At 42.7% G+C, this 20,005-nt stretch overlaps 1 protein-coding gene across 1 annotated transcript in view; it reads left to right on the top strand.

Annotated features, from left to right (window-relative positions):
- sspo (SCO-spondin) overlaps positions 1 to 19,591 on the top strand; it is a 78,419-nt gene extending 58,828 nt beyond the window's left edge. Inside the window, exons 103-117 of the mRNA XM_041961775.1 lie at positions 464 to 625; positions 944 to 1,060; positions 1,190 to 1,328; positions 1,877 to 2,073; positions 2,160 to 2,330; positions 2,498 to 2,625; positions 2,746 to 2,900; positions 5,528 to 5,574; positions 7,032 to 7,196; positions 8,070 to 8,278; positions 9,423 to 9,518; positions 14,325 to 14,385; positions 15,074 to 15,204; positions 17,935 to 18,085; positions 19,569 to 19,591. Of these exons, the coding sequence (XP_041817709.1) occupies positions 464 to 625; positions 944 to 1,060; positions 1,190 to 1,328; positions 1,877 to 2,073; positions 2,160 to 2,330; positions 2,498 to 2,625; positions 2,746 to 2,900; positions 5,528 to 5,574; positions 7,032 to 7,196; positions 8,070 to 8,278; positions 9,423 to 9,518; positions 14,325 to 14,385; positions 15,074 to 15,204; positions 17,935 to 18,085; positions 19,569 to 19,591 (1,952 nt within the window). The remainder of the gene's footprint in view (positions 1 to 463; positions 626 to 943; positions 1,061 to 1,189; positions 1,329 to 1,876; positions 2,074 to 2,159; positions 2,331 to 2,497; positions 2,626 to 2,745; positions 2,901 to 5,527; positions 5,575 to 7,031; positions 7,197 to 8,069; positions 8,279 to 9,422; positions 9,519 to 14,324; positions 14,386 to 15,073; positions 15,205 to 17,934; positions 18,086 to 19,568) is intronic.
- The last annotated feature ends 414 nt before the right edge of the window (positions 19,592 to 20,005 follow it).

Raw genomic sequence — 20,005 nt, 5'->3', positions numbered from 1 at the left:
ACAAAGCTCAATGTATCTAGAGTGCGCCATCTATTGGGAAAAAAGCCAGAATTGCAGGGAAAATAAAACATTAACAAGGTTTATTGATATAATTTGTTCAAGTTCGGCGGGCCGGATTAAATTTTGTAACGGGCCGCATATGGCCCTCGGGCCTTAGTTTGCCCATGCCTGTCATAGTTAGTCTAGATATCTAAAAACTCCTCAGCAAGGATAAACAGCCTTTATTTGCTATGAATAAATAAGACAACCTCTCATATCTGGAATAAAAATAATCACACATCTCACCAGCTCAAGTATGCTTATACATAGTCCATAAACAATAAATACGCCTTTGTTATCGTTGATGATGATGAGTATAACAGCAATTGCAGCTATTACAGCAGTCATCATGATAATTACAGTCATTATGATTAGGATGAGAACAGAGCTGATGGTGGCTGTGATAATCATTCTACCCATCCAGATTTGTGTCAGTGGAGTGTGTGGAGTGCCTGGACAGCCTGTGCAGAACCATGCAGTGGGGGAGTCAGGCAGCGCTACAGGCGGCCCCTGGCCTCGTCTCCAGGACCCCGCTGTAAGAGCCAGCAGACACAGAGCCAGAGCTGCAACACAGGACTCTGCCCAGGTACGACTGTTCCTTTGTTTAAAACTCACTAGACTTAGATATTTACATACCATCGCAAACACAAAGGAAGCTTACAGAATGGTTAGTTGCATCATCAGTCAGCAATTAGTGGTTCAAAAATGATGTTGTATAATGAGATCAGTTATTGCAGAGACCCTTGTAGCGTGCCAGTCGAGTCTCTCCTGTCCCTCTCTAATCATGGCAAAAAAAAAAAATGCCAAAAAACACTCAGGGTTAAGTCGCTTTCTACCGCACATGCAACAAGCTTATCTCTTTATGTATGAAGAGGGGGAAAGATTGCTTTTCCTTGTTTCCTAGGTGAGCGCTGTGAGGATAGGGGGCGGACTTACCAAGAGACCTGTGCCAATCAGTGCCCTCGCAGCTGCACTGATTTATGGGAGCATGTGCAGTGTCTCCAAGGAGCCTGTCACCCAGGTGATCTTTGACTTCTAACATGAACACTAGCTTTAAATGCTCTTTGATTACTGCATCAGCCAGCCACATATCTGTTTCTCTATCTTTATATTTCCCTTTAATTTTTCTTCCATTTCTTTAATTTCTCAGGCTGTCGGTGTCCAGAGGGACACTTGTTGCAGGATGGCCAGTGTGTGTCAGTGACAGAGTGTCGCTGTGGTATCCCATCAGGCAACGGGACGCTGGAGTTCATCCCGAAAGAGAAGCTTTCCATAGACTGTAACACCTGGTAAGAATGACTTGGTTTTATTTTTAGGGTTAGGGTTAGGGTTATGTAAAAAGTCAAAATTATAAGTTTGAGCTTGCAAAAAAGTTAGTTTAAATTGGTCTGAGGACGACGGTGAGAAATGAGAAGCTGACTGATTATTTAACCAAGGAGGCAACTCATGTGTCAAACCTAGCAACCCACTGGATCAGCCACTGGCTCAGCTGGTCATTAGTTTTCTGAAGCTGTTAACTAGCACGCCGAGGCTACCCAGATTAGTTACTGCTTTGGCTGGTCATTTTCTTCTGTTGTATTTTATTGGTATATTGGAGCCAAATGCCAAATGCTCCTCATTTCTCATCACCGGCTCTCAGTTAACAGCTTATCATTGGCCAGATGAGAAGTCGGAGGATGTAGCCTCCTCCGACTTCTCAGTAGTCTTCATTTTGTCTGTTACCCTGCACCATATGTCAGGTCTGTTATACTTGCCTGTAGAGTTCAGATATCTTACTTTTCCGCCAAGCAAGAGATCAAGCTTTTATCTCACTTCTCCAACACCCCACCATCTGCAGTGTGTGTGAGAATGGCACCCTGGTGTGCACCAAGCTTCCCTGCCCTGTGTATGAGCCCTGGAGCCCATGGAGCTCCTGCTCGGCCTCGTGCGGCCGTGGCCAGAGGACGAGGACACGCCTCTGCCAGCACACAGAGGACGGTCCTTTGTGTGCTGACACTGAGCAGACAAAGAGCTGCGATATGCCATCATGTCCAGGTCAGTAGAGGACAGTTTTAACTTACTGAAAGTTTTCTTTTCCGTCGCTTGTCAGTTATCCATCTGTGTCCTCGCTCTCTCTCCAGAGGGATGTTTGTTGAGCGAGTGGTCACCCTGGAGTGAGTGCAGCACCACATGTGGTGGCGGATTGTCAATGCGGAACAAGACAGTCCTTAGAGAGCCAGAGCCGGGTGGGGCAGCCTGTGTTGGACCACTTGAACAGCACACTGTCTGTAACACCAACAGCTGCCTGCCTGGTAACACAAACACACACACATCATAGCACATTGATGTGTTTCTACCAATCTGTTCTGAAGACATAGATTGTAAAGTATGGACACAAAACACACTGTGTCTGTGTATTGAAATGTATATGAGATGTGATCTGATTCATTGTATGTTCATTTGTCTATGTTTGATGCAGACTGTCCCAGCGGGCAGGTGCTTAGTGACTGTTCAGGCTCTTGTCCATATACTTGTGAGGACCTATGGCCGCACACTCAATGTTTACCTGGACCCTGCACCCCTGGGTGCACTTGCCCTCCTGGACAGGTCTGTACACCTCAGTTTGGGTGGTGTGTGTGTGTGGGTGTGATTGGATCGCTGTGACAGAATTTTATTTTCCCCCATGACAAGATCTGACTTATCCCAGCCTCACTGTGTCCCTCATAGGTGTTACACGAAGGCTCTTGTGTGTCCCACGCTGACTGTCCCTGTTCACCACTGTCCCTGCCGACTGGTTACCAAAGCCGGAATGTCAGCACTGAGGACATCACAGGAGTTCTGTTGCCACCTGGAACAGCCATTCAGCACCTCTGCAACACATGGTGATACACTACACATGGTTTCATCCATTCACACTGATTGAACCATTTCTCAGGCCAGAAGGGTCATAATGTGAACAGCCAGACTGTCCTTTAACTATTTGACCTGCATCTGAAGTAGCTTTGAGTGTCCGAGCTCAGAGGCTAGATCTTCTGAATGACATGGTCCATGAAGGAGCTTCCAAAGGGGACGTACATGCCAGGCTGAACCTTTGCTTAGTCCCAGAATGTGTTTATACATTTAGGTGGCCCTTCTCAATTTGTTGAGCATATTCAAGTTCGTGACCATGTTCCCTTTAAATGGCAGAATTAAAAACAGAACAAAAAAAAAACTGCTGGGTAACTGTTCCATCATAACCCAGTTCCACTTAAACACATGGTGGATGTCTGGTTATTATTACATCTATGCATGAATCTTCCATTTCCATGTGATTCACAAAATATTCAGGCTGCAGCCAAGATCAAACAGTTAAGTTTATTCCTGCTTTCTATCATTTACACCTTGCCTCAGCTTTTTGCCTCAGCTCATTGGTTTACCTCACATGACATACCTGGTAAATATGACAATGTCACATAGTATTTTCCAACTTAATAAGTAGAGGAAACAATGAACAACTAGCCATCACACAGTGGATTGGAGGATACTGAAGGACACTGCTTGTGTCCTCCAGCCTCATGTTTAAAACATGCTATTCTTGGTTACATTTGGAAGATCCTTTTTAAGATATTGTATGCAGACCTCAAAAAATACAGCCTCTGAATCGGTGCACAGTAACTGAGTCCCAGAGAACGCCTCTTATCCTTTATGCATTCAGGAGGGGAGAGCACAAACAGGAGATATGATAAGCATGTTTGACCATGCGCATTACGGGATTTGGTAAAGTTCATGTTCAATATGTGAGTGTCAGTTTTGTCTAAAAAATTCTTTGCCTCTTAAGAGAAGCTGCAAATAGTGCCAATAGGGCAAAGAAAAAAGGCTGTGACAGGGAAGAGACACTGATATTAAATTGTACTTACTGGTAGCAGACATCTATGAGCACAACATAAACGGCATTAACATCAAACAAAGTGTAAGAGGAGTTATGGCAACTTGACTTTTACTGAGCAACTAATGAACTACAATGATCTAAATGTGTTTTATTGGGACATTTACACTGAGTTGGCTTGAATTGTTTTTCATTAGTTTTGCCTCTTTTGTCTTTCCTCATATGTTTGTCTCTTTTTTGCCTCTGAATCAGTTGGTTTTTTGCATATAAATATATTCATCTATTCATCCATCCCTTCTTCTAAAGAACACTGTGACGCATTTGTGACAGCGGCTGTGCTTCTCATTAATCTGAATTTCCTCCCGCCCAGTTGTCTTATTGAAATACTATTATTGTGTTATTATTCTCCTCATGAAACACAATAATTTTGCTTGTTGATAATTTCTTTGGTATGTACTAAAATTCGTAGTCTGGCATGGAGCAAGAGCATTCCCTCCTGCTTTAATTAATTTAGTATTTCGTCACTTCATACGAGGACCATGCAGCATCACGTGGGTATAAACCTCTTACAGTAACTTGAAATACACTTTAAAAGACATTTTTATGAAGGAAATTCTGATTAATACATCCTGTTTGTGTCACTTTCACTTCAGTGGTCCTTTGTTTGTAATATCTTGGTCCAGTGTGCAGCTATATGGTTGATTTATTCTTATTATTTTTTATTCTGTCATTCTTCCAGGTAGTGGAAAACATTTAAAGTTTCATGTGTAACATTTAAATTTCAGTAAATATGTTATTATCATAATCATCATTGTTAGGACTTAAGTGTCATTTGTACATAATGTACAAATTAAGACCATAAAAACAACATATATGGTGATTAAAACATATTATATAATAACTGAGTTTTCTGATCTTCTGCCACTATGGTTAAAGTGTCGTTATGTTTAGGCAAAGGGAAGAATGTGATCATGGTTGAAAAAAATCACATTGCCTGTGTGAAGGAGATGGGATGCAAACTACAGCCTCAATCTCAGGCACTTTGTGCACCCATCTACCCAAAACTGTAGGCGGTACAACTGCTTAAAGTCCAATGAAAACAACATATACAAGTTTACTGAAGTAAAAGAGAGAGCAGTCGACTGAAGGAGAGGAGTAACGAACTGGCTTTGCAACAATGTGCACATGGGTTTATTGGAAGTGTGGCTTTAACTTAAACACTAGCACGAGCCGTACCATTGGCCATTGTGTAATTTATTTATGATAAATGTACCAACAAACCACAATTAATCTGACAATGATATTTTGAAATAAAAAATACTACTCTGATCATTTTTGAGTAGCATTTTTGTGTTGTGGAGCATCGGCAGAGTTGAATTTCATTGTCTCACCTATACAGTCAGCAACAATCCAGTTTGATACTATGATATCTGCTGTAATAGATAGTCTGGCATTCGGCAGACATGCCGTAAGTCATTTCATCTCCCTCACAGTGGTTTTGATACTCACTTAATATAGTCTGATGGGCACAGTTGTGTGACATGAAGGTATTGCTTTGGTGTCTCAGTGTTCAGTAATATCAACCTCACTAATTTGACCCTCATATTACTTCCCTCACCTGATTCTCTTTCTAACTTTCTCCAGCGTCTGCCAGGGAGGGGTGTTCAACTGCACCTCCGAGCTCTGTGATGGTGAGTGCTCCCTCACAGCTGTTCTTACCGAACGCATTTCTTGCACTTTATAGGGCCTCTCTGTTTTCGCAGTGAACGCACCAGTGACAACGATCTTTGGTTGAACTGTCAGGACCATGACAGATATGTCAAGCTATCTATAGTTAGTAACAGCTGCTGCAACAGTTGGCTCAAATAACTGAGCGACAGTCACATCAATCACGGCCTACAAAGGCCATTACTGGGTTTTTGTTTCGTAAACACGCGATACCATCTTGAACTAGCAGGGGGAGAACGAGCTGGGAGATAATGAGGAGTCAATTGTCAGAAAGTGCAGCCCCTCATGTCCTCATAAGAGAGTTGGATGTGTGAATAGCTGTGTGATTTGACCCAGGTTTTTATCTGTCATCGTCTGCTCAGCAGTGCCTTTTATCCTCCTCTCTGCTAAGAACAGTGTTGATTGGAGTGTTTGAGGAGTGTCGCCTCCTACAGCTTTCAATGGAACTTCAATTTAACAGAAATCAGGTTGTCAGAACAAATAAACAAAGTGCTTGTGGTAGTGACGGCACACAGCCGGTAAAAATAGTATCATCTTTTATTAAAACTGCTCACATTGATAAGAGAAGAGTGCATGTGCTCTTTAGTGACACACAGGTGTACAAACTGGTTTGGCCCCTGACAGTCAATAGCGTAAATGTATAAGAATTTAAAAAAAAAGAAAAGAAAAGAAATTAGATTGATATAAATTCTCATAAGATAAATCATCTCAAACACTTCGAGTCCAAATGAGAAACTACACAGCATGCACTTTTATATTTGGGAAACTTGCAGACACAAATCACAGAAGCTACATCAAAAGTGAGCCACATTCTCAGACTGATATAAACCACTGTATGAATACAGCAGATAAATCAGCCAGCATGATGACCACACTGCACTGTGTGAAATTCAGTACAGCAGATGTAGAGATTTGAACTGTTTTAGGTTATTTCTGTTAGATTAAAGTGTTGAGAACTGGATTGACAAATTCTGATATTTTCCTTAAAATCCAACACTGACTGTCTCTTTCAAAGAGGAGGAATCATACAAACATATTTTCAGTCCCTTTTCTGGCCTTCTCCTTTTCACTCTCCTCATCTTTATCTCTCCTTGTGTTTTTCCATCTCTCCTTCCTGTTAATGCTCTATTTTCTGAAGAGAGACCTCTGAAATCAAATCATGAGTCTTTGGTGAAAATTTATTGGGGTTTTGGCCATTTGGGGTTTTGTTCTGTTGCCGATCTCTACATTATTTCAGGTTGGTGTTGCAGTTAACAAATGGCTTTGATAAAAAGCCATGTGGGCATAATACCTGTCATTGTAGATTTATATGGAACAGTGCTCAAAGGAGGATTATTTTCTATATGCTGCAGGTAAATGAAGGTAAGATGAACCCTGACATGACGTGTTTATAGTCTTCTCCCACCCTCTCCTCCTGCAGTGGATTGCGAGTGGTCCAGCTGGTCCCAGTGGAGTCCGTGCTCAGCAAGCTGTGGTACGGGGCGACAGAGCTCCACCAGAATCATACTGCAGGCCAGCCGGTATGGAGGGGCCCCATGCAACGGCCCTGACCACCGCACCACGACCTGCGTGGCCCCTGACTGTGGTGAGTGAGGAGGATGGAGCTGATCATCAAAACCATGATGTTAATAATGACACCAGTATTCATGCAAGGCTTCTTGTAACAGCCCCTGTTTCCAAGCTTTCTGCTCTCGCTCTGCGTGTTTTTGGAGCAATAGGTCCTTGATTTCAGACACAGGTCTACAAACACAGGATTCTCTTTCTAACCAGTGACTGTTGTGGTTGTCAGCTGACGATTGACAATTTGTGCTGGTGGATGTTGTTACCTATAGCTACCTAGATAATTAAGCTTCATGTGTTGGTTTGAAATACTGTCTCCGCCTAACTTGAATTTGTCCAATCGACATGTTTTAAAATGAGAATCCTGTAAAGGGGTCATAAGTATGCAGATGATGCACATGCATGGCACATACTGTACATGATAAAATGCTAGAGGACTGTGGCTGAAACTGCATATCACAGGCAAAATGTCATCATCCGTCTACATGATCCATATAGAAGGCATGGAAATGAAGGAACAGCATCGCTCTTGTGATGCCTCATAGATCTAACTGTCCCTGTGATATAAATACAATGAGGACAAATGTAAGATCAAACTTTACGGAACTATAAACCTGGTTGGCTGCTTTGCTAACACGCTTGATCGTAAATACCATGTACAGAATACGTTAATGTTACTAGAGGTATGCGGATGATGCAGGCTTGCCAGGACTAACTGATGTGTTTGGAAAATAAAGCGATATCTCAGGTGACATTGGTCCAGGGCTGCTGGAGTGTAAACTTTCCCAAATCCAATACATTGTCTGTCCACACCTCATTTTGATTTTCTGTTTTTCCTCTCCTCCGTGACACATTTTTTCACTCACTTCACTCTTTTCCCTTTCCTCCTCCTCGGCAGCGTGTCCTGTCGGGGAGCAGTGGAGGAGGAGCCTGTCCGAGGAGGACCCGCTGTGTGAGAGGAGCTGCCAGGACATTTACTCGTCTCCCGTCAACTGCAGCCACTCCTCCGAGGGCTGCGTGTGTCAGGAGGGACTGTACCGAAACATGGAGGGCGTGTGTGTTATCCCTGCCCTCTGCCCCTGCCATGACCAGGGCGTTCTGCGGGAGGTACACACACACACACACACACACACACACACACACACGGCTTATGCCGAAAGTAAATAGACATCTGCTGCCCAGCTAACTTGGCTGCTTGTACCCATTGTGCCTGCCTCATAATTGCGTTTGTCTGAACCTTGCCATTCACATGTTGTTTACGCTCCCTCCCATTCACTCCCATTGTGTTATTTACTCATAAAGAAGGGCCTATTAGAAGATGAGTGACATGCCCTGCAGGCCACATTACACCACAATGCCTCTCCAGCCCTCAGCCTCATCAATTATGTAGAAAGTGCCGTAGAAAGCCGGCACTTGCACCGCAACTTGGCAAGCCTGCCAGGAATTATTTATGATGAAGGGGATATTATAGGATTATAAGAATTAATCATACACTGACATGTGGTCAGATTCCCCCTTTTGATGTTTCTTCTTCAGGCCTTTCTCTATCATTCCGTCTTTATTTCTCTCTTTATCTTCTCATACCTCTGCTTTATCTCTCACCAGTCCCTCTTCTACTTTCTTTGCAGGATTTAAGTGTGATCTCTCACTTTCTCCATCCCTCTTTCTCCCCTCTTTGTCAGTCTTCCTCTTTCTCTCTTTCTTTCCCGCCCATCTTCAACCCATCTCAGTCTTGTTCTCTTCATCTCTTTCTTTCTGCCCGTCTACTGTATTTCTCTCTCTCTGTGTCTGTCAGCTGGTGATGACTAATGTCCATTTAAAGACCCTCCATGGTTTTCTAATCAACTACCTCATGAATATGGCACCAAATGGCTCAGTGTGAGCCACAAAGGAACTCCCTAATGGGTGCTTTTGTACGGATAAAAACTGAGCACTGTTAATGACTCCCATAGCTAACACACACACATAAAATATATAATGTAGTCTGTATTTTGTGTTGTTCTAATTACAGCATCATAATGGGCCCCATAACCTAAATTATGCACAAGGGAGCAGCCAGAGCTTTAGTGGATTCACTGAATACTCGATCCTGAGATATGCGCTTAATCAAACCTGTACTGACTAAGAATGTGAGGGTGTGTGAAGGAGAGACTAACAGGCTGTTGTCATTGGCATGATCATGTTACCTGCTTTTCAAGAAGTCTAGTGAGTAAATGTAGGTATTTTGTGTGTTTCTGTGTGTGTGAGCCAGGCAGGATCAGAGTGGGAGGAGGGCTGCCTGTCATGTCGCTGTGTGAACGGGAACAAACAGTGCCAGTTAAGATGTCCGCCTCTCCACTGCGATGAGGTGAGACACACACACTGACACGCAGTTCTAACTAACTTTATATCTGTCTGATTGTGTTTTTGTGCTTTTACACATTTATTGATCGCTTTGAGGCATAATTATTCTGTATGTTTCTAAACACTTTTTTCAAAGATCCCTCAGAGGCACTACAAGTGGGTGGTAGGACCAAAATCACAGAGTGTGTCATTTTTTATTGGAATAGTAATGTATTTCATCATGACATCTCTCTGGAAAATAACTTGAGAAACTGTTAATAGATTCAGGAACTACATGGGAATGTGAGTTTTTGGATAATCCCAAATACCAGAAAAATGTTTCTCTCTTGCATCTTTGCTCTCAATGGGCTTGTACACCATGATATATTAGAGCGAGCAATAGCTGCCTCAGTACAAACAATATGTCTTCCAGCCGACAAATCTCTGTTGTTTCAAAGTGAGTATCTTCAGTTTTCATTTTCCTTAATTTAATTATTTTGTTAAGCTTTACGTATTAAGTGAGTCTCACTGAGATCAAGCTCTGTTTTACAAGAGAGACCTCTTGTAGCTGTAACTTCAGCTTGTTTTGCAGAGCTATGTGCTGAGTTTTGTCTGTTCTTCATCTGCAAGGCACGTGCCATCATTTAAGTGGAGGAGCATATAGATGGTAGTGACTCTGTCTGCGTCTCTTTGTAAGGTTGATTCCTCTCACAGCCAGCCTGTACGGTGCTGATGTTGCAGATTTTCGATCTGTTGTTACACCAGGCACCTTTTAAACCACAGATGCTGGGTTTTGTAAAAGATGAGGCCGATGAACCCCAACTCTTTTTGCGTGTAACCCCTGAATACTTTCAAGTCTTCATTACAGAGCAATGCCTATGAGTTGGAGACAGTTCAGTCGAAGCATGATTTTCTCTTATCAGAATGTTTCAATTCCATAAAGGCAAGTAAAGATCAAGTATTTAGTATGAGAAAAGGCGAAGATTAGAAAGGAGATTTTCTTATTTCCTACCTTGATAATTATCCTGGCAGCCCTTCAATGTATCTTGTGACTCTTTTTGTGCAGGATTAGAACCAGTAAACTGGTTGTGGGCTGTGTTGTGAATGATAATAGTAATAGCAGACTAACAGCCCGCTTTGGGGAATTTTGATGCATCAAAGGTGAGCTGAAATCACAGAGGTGGAAGCACTAGCTGACACTATCAGACACCTGCACAAAGTACAGTGCAAAACTCCAGCCGTCACCATTTTCTCTAGGTTCTGAGAAAGGCATGTAGCTAAAAGCTGTTTGTAGGTATTTGCTCCTCTGCAGAGGTGTGTGTATGTGTGTATGCACCCACTGCATCCAAAGGCAGATAAACAGAGATTGAGGTTCACATACAAACACATCAGTCCATTCAACTGCCACTGCTGCCCCGGATTGGTACAAGTCACGCAGCGTCTCTGCTGGTCACAAACATCTCATTTACTCTGCGCGAGGGAGAAGATGCTCTGCTCCCTGATGAATATGTGGGATGTTCTCTGCAAGGCGCTGGCTGAGGTAGATCAATACCTGGCTGTCCGATCCTCCCACGAGCCTGCCCTTTTTCTTTTACTGTGCCCCTTCACCTCCCATGAAGCACTGCAACTTGGTTTCCTCATTAAGCATAATTGAGTTATACCAATTCAACATATCCAGTATTTAGTAAAGCTGAGATTCTGCAAAATGAATGGCACCATTTACAATATGTAAAGCACTTTTTTAGCTATAGCTCAAATTTTTAGTATGTTTTAAGAACATTATATGTCCAATATATTATTATCTGTAGATTTCAAAATATTCCACAATCAACTTTTTGCAGCATTTTACTTGGTTTGAGTAATTGTCATGCACGAGGGATTGTGTGTATCAGTGCATGCTTGTCATTACTGGTGACAGTCCCTTCACAGAAAAAAATCTGCCCTCAACTCACAGACAATGCTCAGTCATCTGCCTATGAGTGGTTAACAGCTCATCTCGCAGGGGACGGCGAGCCGCTTGTCAATTATGCATGCGCTCTGTACAACCGGAGGCAGATGAAGAAAAAAATAAACTCCATAAAATATGAACACATTTTTATTGTCGTTGAGACAGGTGGAACTTTTGGTACCACACAAACACAGATCCTGTCCAGGCAGATAGAGGAGAAGGGTATGACGATGTTGAAGATGCACTGTTTGTGGCTAAGGCTCCCCTCAGTTAAGATTTTTCCTTTTTTAATAAATGATCTCCATGGTGATGAAGTTGAGAAAAGTCTCAGTAGAAAAGTCTGTCTCATCCTTGACACAGTAAGCTGAATTTATATCTTTAGCACACCAGGGCTGTATAAAGGCCAGGGTAAAAATACATTCTGCTGACATCCAGAAGTTTTAAGGAGAGGCTGATTGCACAGTGAGTTCCACAAAGTAGACAGTCTACTAAGTGTTTCGCTTGTGGTGTACCCAGGTCTTTACGCCGGTGCCCTGTGTCTCTGGAGGGGCTCGGAGCTGTGTAACTATTTCTGCTTGCATTCTCAAATCCCTCGCCCTCCCTCCTGGCTGCACTAAGTTATGCGTCAGTGAAAGCAGTCCTTATTCTGGCCAATATGAAAAGGTCAGTTAGTGTTCCCTCTCCAGACAGGATGAGAATTGGTTCCTGTCAGTGTGCTCTGTTATTTAGGAGTCAGCCTACAGTGAAGCACATTACTTTCTTCAATTTGAAGTCTGCTAACATGCCCCCACCTCTCTGCTGGGTGCACCTTTCCAAGGTTATGTGTTCAAGGTTTTGTTATTAAATCAGTTGATAAACTGCTGATTTCTCTCTGATTTCTGTCTCTCAGCCTGGAGACAACACAAATTCCACTAACATTTACTGTCAATGCCAAGTGCCCTGGCCCTTGAAATAACCAAAAGTGTCCTGTTGTACCAGCTATGCATCAGGTCTCTCTTAAGTTAGGGTGCAACGTCGACGCTAAACGATACATTGAAGCTAGTTAGTTTCATACTAAAGCTTTGTCATTGTTTGGTTGCACCAGGAAGACTTAAGATTCATCTTAACTACTGCAGTGTGTCCAAACTAGCCAAAATGTTGTCACAGAAATGAACGTTTTCACTTCCTGTGGAATTGGAGTCAGTGAAAAACACTGTTCTTAATGCAGTGTTTATTACTGTGGGGGTGTCAGACTAGGACAAAGCATTATGATTACATGATAAATATGCAACCTCAATCTGAAGCAATGCAAAATAATGGTAGCACTGAGTGGTGAAACCATCAACTACAGCACACAGTAATATAAAGGTTATATATATATAGGCAGATGAAATGATTATGGATCGATGGAATAGTAATGTTATAACAACCATAATGACAGCACATACTGGCAAACTGTTAGAAATAGTTGTCAAGTAGGAAGTTAATTAACTCTATTTATTTGCTCGCCAACACTATAATGTTAGAGTTTTATTTCAGTTGTAGTCAAGTTAGTAGCTTTGCCCTATGACAGAATACTGCAGTGATGACATCTGTTTGTGTACTATCACAGAGAATTTGTTGCAGGCACAAAACGGTATAATTCATTCCTCCTCATCTTCCAAGCTGTCCCACTGTTCAGAACATCGCTCCATGCCAGCCACTTTACGGAGGACTGTACACGTACTAAAGGCTAGGTATAAGACTTAAGTTGAAACTTATATGTACTTTGGGACTATTTCAGCTGGTGCAACCTTTTTGAAGTGTTAGTAGCCTGTAAACTTGGTCCTCAAGTTAGAAATGACATTCGAACTAGGCAACGAAAGAACTTACGTATAGCTGGTACAACCCAGTGCAGCAATCCACGTTTCACATAGGTTCTACCCTCTGCCACATCACACACACATACAGATGCAAACAAACATAGACTCTTAACTTGAAGGACTTAAAATGGTCCTCTTCGTGATGTACCACCCTTTAAGCTAGTGGACTCCCTCCCTCCCTGAGGGGAGGCTGGCGGCGCTGCAGAGTGGGAGGAGAAGTCTTTGGGCTGAACAGTAAAGTGCGTTGTGTGTAAGAGAAATGGTATAGATGGGTGACGTTTCAGGGCTGAGCAGAGACTGGTGTTGAAGCCTGCTGTCAGACTGTGTGTGTGTGTGTGTGTGTGTGTGTGTGTGTGTTTGAGTCTGCATTTTAACAGCAGCTATTCTGAGACAGGCACACCACAGGACACCCTGCTTTTCTCCACACTGTTCTGGATCACTCTCCCTCAGTAACTTTGCTCCCTCTGTCTACGTCTGTTGTGTCCTTATGTCACTTTCTTGCTCTTTCGCTATTTTTGGTCTGGATTTCTCACTTTTTGCCTTTTTAATATCTGTTCCATTTCCGATCTTTTAGCTGGAGTGATGCTCTGTCTCTCTGCCTTTCCTCTCCTCTCCTTATGTCTATGCTGGATCTTAACCCTGGTCCTCATGAGCCATGGTGTCCCAGGTCAAAGTCAGTCCTAAACTGGCTAGAAGGAAAACCAGTTGTGCTCTGGGTGTTGAGGACTGCGACTGATGTTTAACATAGTCGATTCACACAGCTTTTCCACTGATTTGTCTTTTTAACTGAATGTTGTTCAGCCCCTTTGGCACAGACATATACAGAAATATCTCAGCTGTTGCATGGAATAACCATCAAATGTATGTGTTTATATCTTTTTGTCCTTTTGAAGAATGTGTACAGTATATTCCATGTGTGCTCATTGTGTTGACAGGGTGCTGGAGGTTATTTTTGATCACTTGTTGTATTATTCACCTGTGCTTTTTCATCGAGACTGATCTAAGAATGTTAAAAAGGCAGCTACTGTTATCTGTCACTCAGGGGGAGGTCAAGGTGGAGGAACCAGGCAGCTGCTGTCCAGTCTGCAGGAAGCAGTTTCCAGGTTAGTACAACACACAGTATGCAGAAAAACACATCACCAATCCCACAAATCAACATACAGTCTGTGTTCAGAGATCAAACATATGTCACAGATATATTTGGGGTCTAAAAAGTAGACATTCAGTTCCCTGAATAAATGAATGAACCTGAGAGGATTAACATGCCCCAGCTTTTCCATCAGAAAGGATGAGACTGATAAATGATGTGAAGCATGTGATTAAAGGTCAGTAAAACACAGAAGCTACACTTCTGTGGTGTGTCAAAGAAATGGAACAATTGAAATAAAACACAAAAACATACAAAAAATCACTATGGCTCCTTTTAGTCCATGTCATGACTTTCAAACACCTTCATTGGATTTGAATGTTCTATAGTTAATTTTATAGCAGGCTAAAAACCTGCAGTCCACAATTAGTGTGAGATTACATTACTTAACCTACATTGGGGTTTTAATCTTTCTCCCAGAGGAGGAAATGTCACATGCTGCGAGGGAGCGTGGCAATGTCACTGTGCTCTCTGGCTCTGTCTCTTCCTTTGTCGTTTTCCTCCAGCTTTTTCATGCATACACAGAAAAACCCCGTCTCCATTTTCTTTCTACTGGCTTTTCATAATCTGCTTTTCCTTGCCCTCCATCCTATCTCGTTTTGCCCCTTTTCCTCCCCTCTTCCTCCTTTCTGCGCTTCCATCAGGCGAGCCCGTGCCAGAGTGTCGTCGCTATGTGCAGGTCAGGAACATCACCAAGGGAGATTGTCGGCTTGACAACGTGGAGGTCAGCTTCTGCAGGGGACGCTGTCTGTCGAGGACTGATGTCATCCTGGAGGTACGCAGAAGAGGCATCCACACACACACACACACACACACACACACACACAGACACACACACAGAGGAGATGCTACTCTCTGATGAGGCATTATTGACAAGTATTGATCTCAACATCAACTGGTAGCGCTATAAATAACAATACAGCCAGCAAAGTGGACTAAAAGGGACCAGAAGTGGAACAGAAAAAGCTGTTGGTTGTTATTGTTTGCTCTTCAGGGCTGCACAGTCAGTTGTGTTTAATCATATGGTGCCGTTTCAGCCTGTGCAGTTAGGATCTTCTGCAGTATTCATTTAATTAGGTATGTCTGCCTACCTGTAATAATAAACTTATGGATACAAAGAGCCAGAAAAGCAGTAAAACAGTATCACTGTGCAGCCAAATTGGCCATCTGTTTTCCTCCTGAAGCATGACCTGGCATCAGGGTGTTAAGAGAGTTTTTGCACAACGAAACGAAATCAAACATGTGGCCCCATTCAGCTGCTCACACCTGCTGCAATCTCACTTCTTCATCGATAAACAGGGTACAGTTCACAGTTTCTGACAGTCTCTGCCTCCTGCCAGCCGCAGTTAGGTATACACTCAGCTCACACAGATGACGTGAACGCAGGTAAACAAAAATACATAATTCAGCAGTTGAGTCACCACCACTGATCTAAATATGGATGTTTTGAATAGGAGTCTTGTGCAGGGCTCACGTGTGGAGTTTTAGTGATCAGCTTTTCTTCTCCTTTTTTCTTCGCAGCCTTCACTTGTTGTCTTTTCTTATCTTGTAACACAGCGAGCTCATCACATCATCACCATGGTGACTTTGTTCTTCCTTGGCATCCGTGCATCTCCACTGTAAAAATAGAGTCAGTCAGATTAGTAAAAATAAACATCAGCTCAGCCAAATGTGTCATTACCTTCTGTTACTGTGGCAACCAGGGATGGTAACCGGTGACTAGGCAGCACAGAGAAGTTCCCTTTTCATTGATCAGCAGGACTGGAAGAAGCAGGGATACGTTCACAGGAATCACATGCTTTTTCCCAACACCAGCAGACGTATGCATGCAGCACACACACACACACACACACACACACACACACACACACACACACACACACACACTGTGGACGTCTCAAGGTGTATGAAGCACTAATAACTGCTACTTAGAAGTTGAAGGTGCTTTTCAGTTTTTGATCCTGTACTCCCTCCCTCCTGTCATCTGCTTCTCCCTCTATTATCTATCATTGTGTGCTTGCATGCATTGTACTTTCCCACAGTCTCTCCTGCTTGAGTCTTCGCCTGCATTAATTGGACGCATGAGTCCACCTTTCAAGAAGCTGCCTTCTGTCATGCAAAGCAGGCTGGGTTTTTGTATTTCAGCAGTTACGAAAAATGCTGAATTATTATCTAATTCCCAGCTTTGTGCTTGTATTGTGTTTTAGCTTTCTGTAGCTTTCTGTGTTCTTTTAAGCTTTTTTTTATCAGTTGAATTTGACAAGTCAACTGTCTTCCTGTCTATCTGTATTTTTACATTTAAAACGGACCAAGTGCCCACTACATGTGGAATTTGAAAGGTGTTGCTTGCAGTCACGAACCTCTGCATTAGTTTGCAGTTCTCCTCATCACTATGAAGCTTTTTAGCATCTTTCAGCTCATTGTTTTGGTTACTGAAGGCTACCTGTCCAGCACCAAACAACAGGCTGACAAAATATGCAGATATTTCCCGCGGAAATAACTGGAGACCAACCCAGAGCTAGAAGATGAGTGATTATTGTATTCAGATGTGAAAATAAGCAACTGATGGCTAGTACCTTTGCCATAACCACTGTATATTGGTGAAAGCATGTCAGTGCTGTGTTTACGGCCTCTAGCTCTGCCTCGATTTGCCGAAAATGTACAATTAACTGTGCTTTAGGTTAACTGATATTCTCTGAATTGTATAATCATGTGCTTCATAGTTGCATTAATTAATTTTCTTGCTACTTAAGGGCAGAAGAACTTCACAACAACCTGAAAAACATGTTAGAAAAGAACAGAGCAGAATTAGCATTCATTTCCAGTTGCGTTTGCTTTGGTCTCAACCAACTCCTGACAAAAACATCTGGCTCCTTCGCTGCTAATTGCTCGACTAATTTTAGCAGCTCTTGGCTAAATGTCTGCTGTTTGGGGATGGGCCGTGTACAGTGGGCTGATCAGAGCTTGTTTGCTCCGTACAGATGCCTAGAATGAAACGTATGAGAGTGGAGTTTGCTGGACAGTAAAAACAATTAGCTGAAGGAGGCTCACACTGAAGAAGCCTCAGAGAATTATCACCACCTTTGAGCGACCACTTTCACATTACACATCTCCATCTGATTCATTGTTAAAATGAAAAATATTTCCAGTTTTAAGCCAGTGTCACGTGCGATTTTGTATTTTCAGATGCAGCCCAGGAAATACTCTAAAGTACACTTCATCAATACTGTATACGGCCAGCCATGCTGTCTCTCCACCTGCCTCCTCTCTCCTCCTCCTTTCTTCCTTGGCTACATTTTCCTCCTCTTTCACGCATCATCTCTCTGTTCTCTCCTTTCCTCTTCTCTCCCTCCATCCCATCTTCTGAAGTTGTCCCTTCCTACTGTCCTCCTATTCCAGTCTCCTAATCAGCTTGCTTCACCTTATCCCCCTTTCCCCTCTTCTCCTCCTTTCTCTTCACTCACCCATCATTTCATTCTCTCTTCTCCTCCCTCCTCGTCTACAGGAGCCCTACCTCCAGTCAGTTTGTGAGTGCTGTAGCTACCGTTTGGACCCTGACAACCCGGTCCGTTTCCTCAGCCTGCAGTGTGAGAGCGGGGAGAGCGAGCCGGTCGTCCTGCCCGTCATACACAGCTGCGAATGCACCAGCTGCCAAGGTGGAGAATAATGAATGTGGCCGTGTGAGAGCCGAGCATCTCAGTTCATGTAAAAATGTTTGCGTGTGACATGTTTACACATTCAGCTTCCCAGCAGTCACAGAGGAATGACTGATTATGAATTTGAGTAAAGAATATGCATATCCCAAAGCATGCTGCAGAATGTGCTTCACGGCTTTTCTCACATGATAATTGCATTTTAGCCGTGGGAAGATTTAATAGAAAAAGCACAAAAAACTGCTGCCACTCTGCACCTGTTCCTCAGATGTGGCTTCATTAATATAGGCTAACATCACGTGAGCCAGAAAACACAATAATTCTCCTGCAGCTAACTTGGTTCCTCACATCAATGCATTTTATTTTGAAACATCAGCAACATGACTAGAGATTGAAAACAATCACGTGCTGATGTGGGGATCATAAAACTGAGGTCATGAGTGTCTGGCTTTATTATACAATGAAGACTCTTTGATAAATCTGATTAAACACACAATTAATCTTACTTTAACAAGTTATCTATGAATTGTTGAACTGATTTACCTACACTTGGATTGGCTCTTTTTTTATTGTATAGCCTTTTTATCTTGTATGTGCATTTATCAGATTATTATAATTACACCAATAGATCTGGATACAGTAATTCTCAATCACTTAAACATCTAAAATCTTGATCATATCAACACAGGCAGCTCAGTCGGTGGCTGTAACCTACCAACCATCATGTCTGTCTCTTCCTCTCTCTCTACTATTTCTCAGTCACTTTCAATTAGCACCAGGCTGACGCACTACATATGCACGCAGACACATACATGATCACTGACATGCATATATTTACACTGATTCTCACACATGCATGCACTCTAATCTTAGCGAAACACACATTTGCCTTTGCCCACCATGAATAATTCAATCAAGGATCCCACCTCTGAAGCAATTATGTGCTAATCCATTCATCAACATGGCTGATTGCGTTAGTTAATTGGATGTAGCCACATACGACACAGAACACCCCCCAGCTCATATTACCGTCCCAGATCGACACTCCCCTGGACATCACGTCTGACGGATATGGTCGCCACGGCAATCAATCTTTGATAATTGTGGACGCTCTTACACACACTTAGTCATATTAACTGCCACTGCAAGTTTTCTCATTTCTTACCTGATGCTTCCTCTCATTACAGTTCACTTACATGGATACATTTTTCAGCTTCTGTTGGGATTTTGTTACATGTACTTTGGTTGATGCAATTCATATTATAAATGCATTTCAAATAATATATTTTGCATTGGCAGTAGATGTAATGGAACAGATTTTTGAATGCAGTTCAAAAATGGAAACTCACAGAATAATTCAAGTCTTGCTGTTCACACATTACCACATGAAGATAAGATGCTTTTATCCTGCAGAGGAATTCAGTTATTAGAGAAAACAACAGTGACGTTGTGATTCCATCAGTCTCGCTGTTTCTCCTCCTCACAGGAGGTGACCTGTCCAGACGCTGAGCCAGTACGGCGAGCGTGTCTCTGAGTGTGCGTGAGTGTGAGCGCGAATGTGTGTATACAGTAAAGAGAGCGAGAGCAGGACGACGATGGACACCAAGTAAAGTGAGAGCGCCACGCCAAAAGCCAGCTGGGCGATGGACGGAGAGTTTTGGGATGGACAGATCACCAGATGGATGAATGAGTGGAAAAATGAAGTCCTGGGACCCTGTTGATGTTGATGTACACATTGTTCTGTAGTCCTTAGTCATCATATGACTGGATGCTGCTGCTGATCGTCCTATTCTTCAGCCTGTACAGCCTTTTACTACTGTATTTTTATAGTAATATTAAAGGACCTATTGTGCATCAAAATGTTTCATTTTTGCGTTTAAAGAAAATGTATCAGCAGTCTGCTTTGTGTTGCCGTTTATAGCA

Source organism: Chelmon rostratus, chromosome 20, assembly GCF_017976325.1.
Source record: "Chelmon rostratus isolate fCheRos1 chromosome 20, fCheRos1.pri, whole genome shotgun sequence".
In the NCBI taxonomy this organism is placed as follows: Eukaryota; Metazoa; Chordata; class Actinopteri; order Chaetodontiformes; family Chaetodontidae; genus Chelmon; species Chelmon rostratus.
Note: the sequence above shows the minus strand (reverse complement) of the source record. Positions and strands in the feature narration are given on the sequence as shown.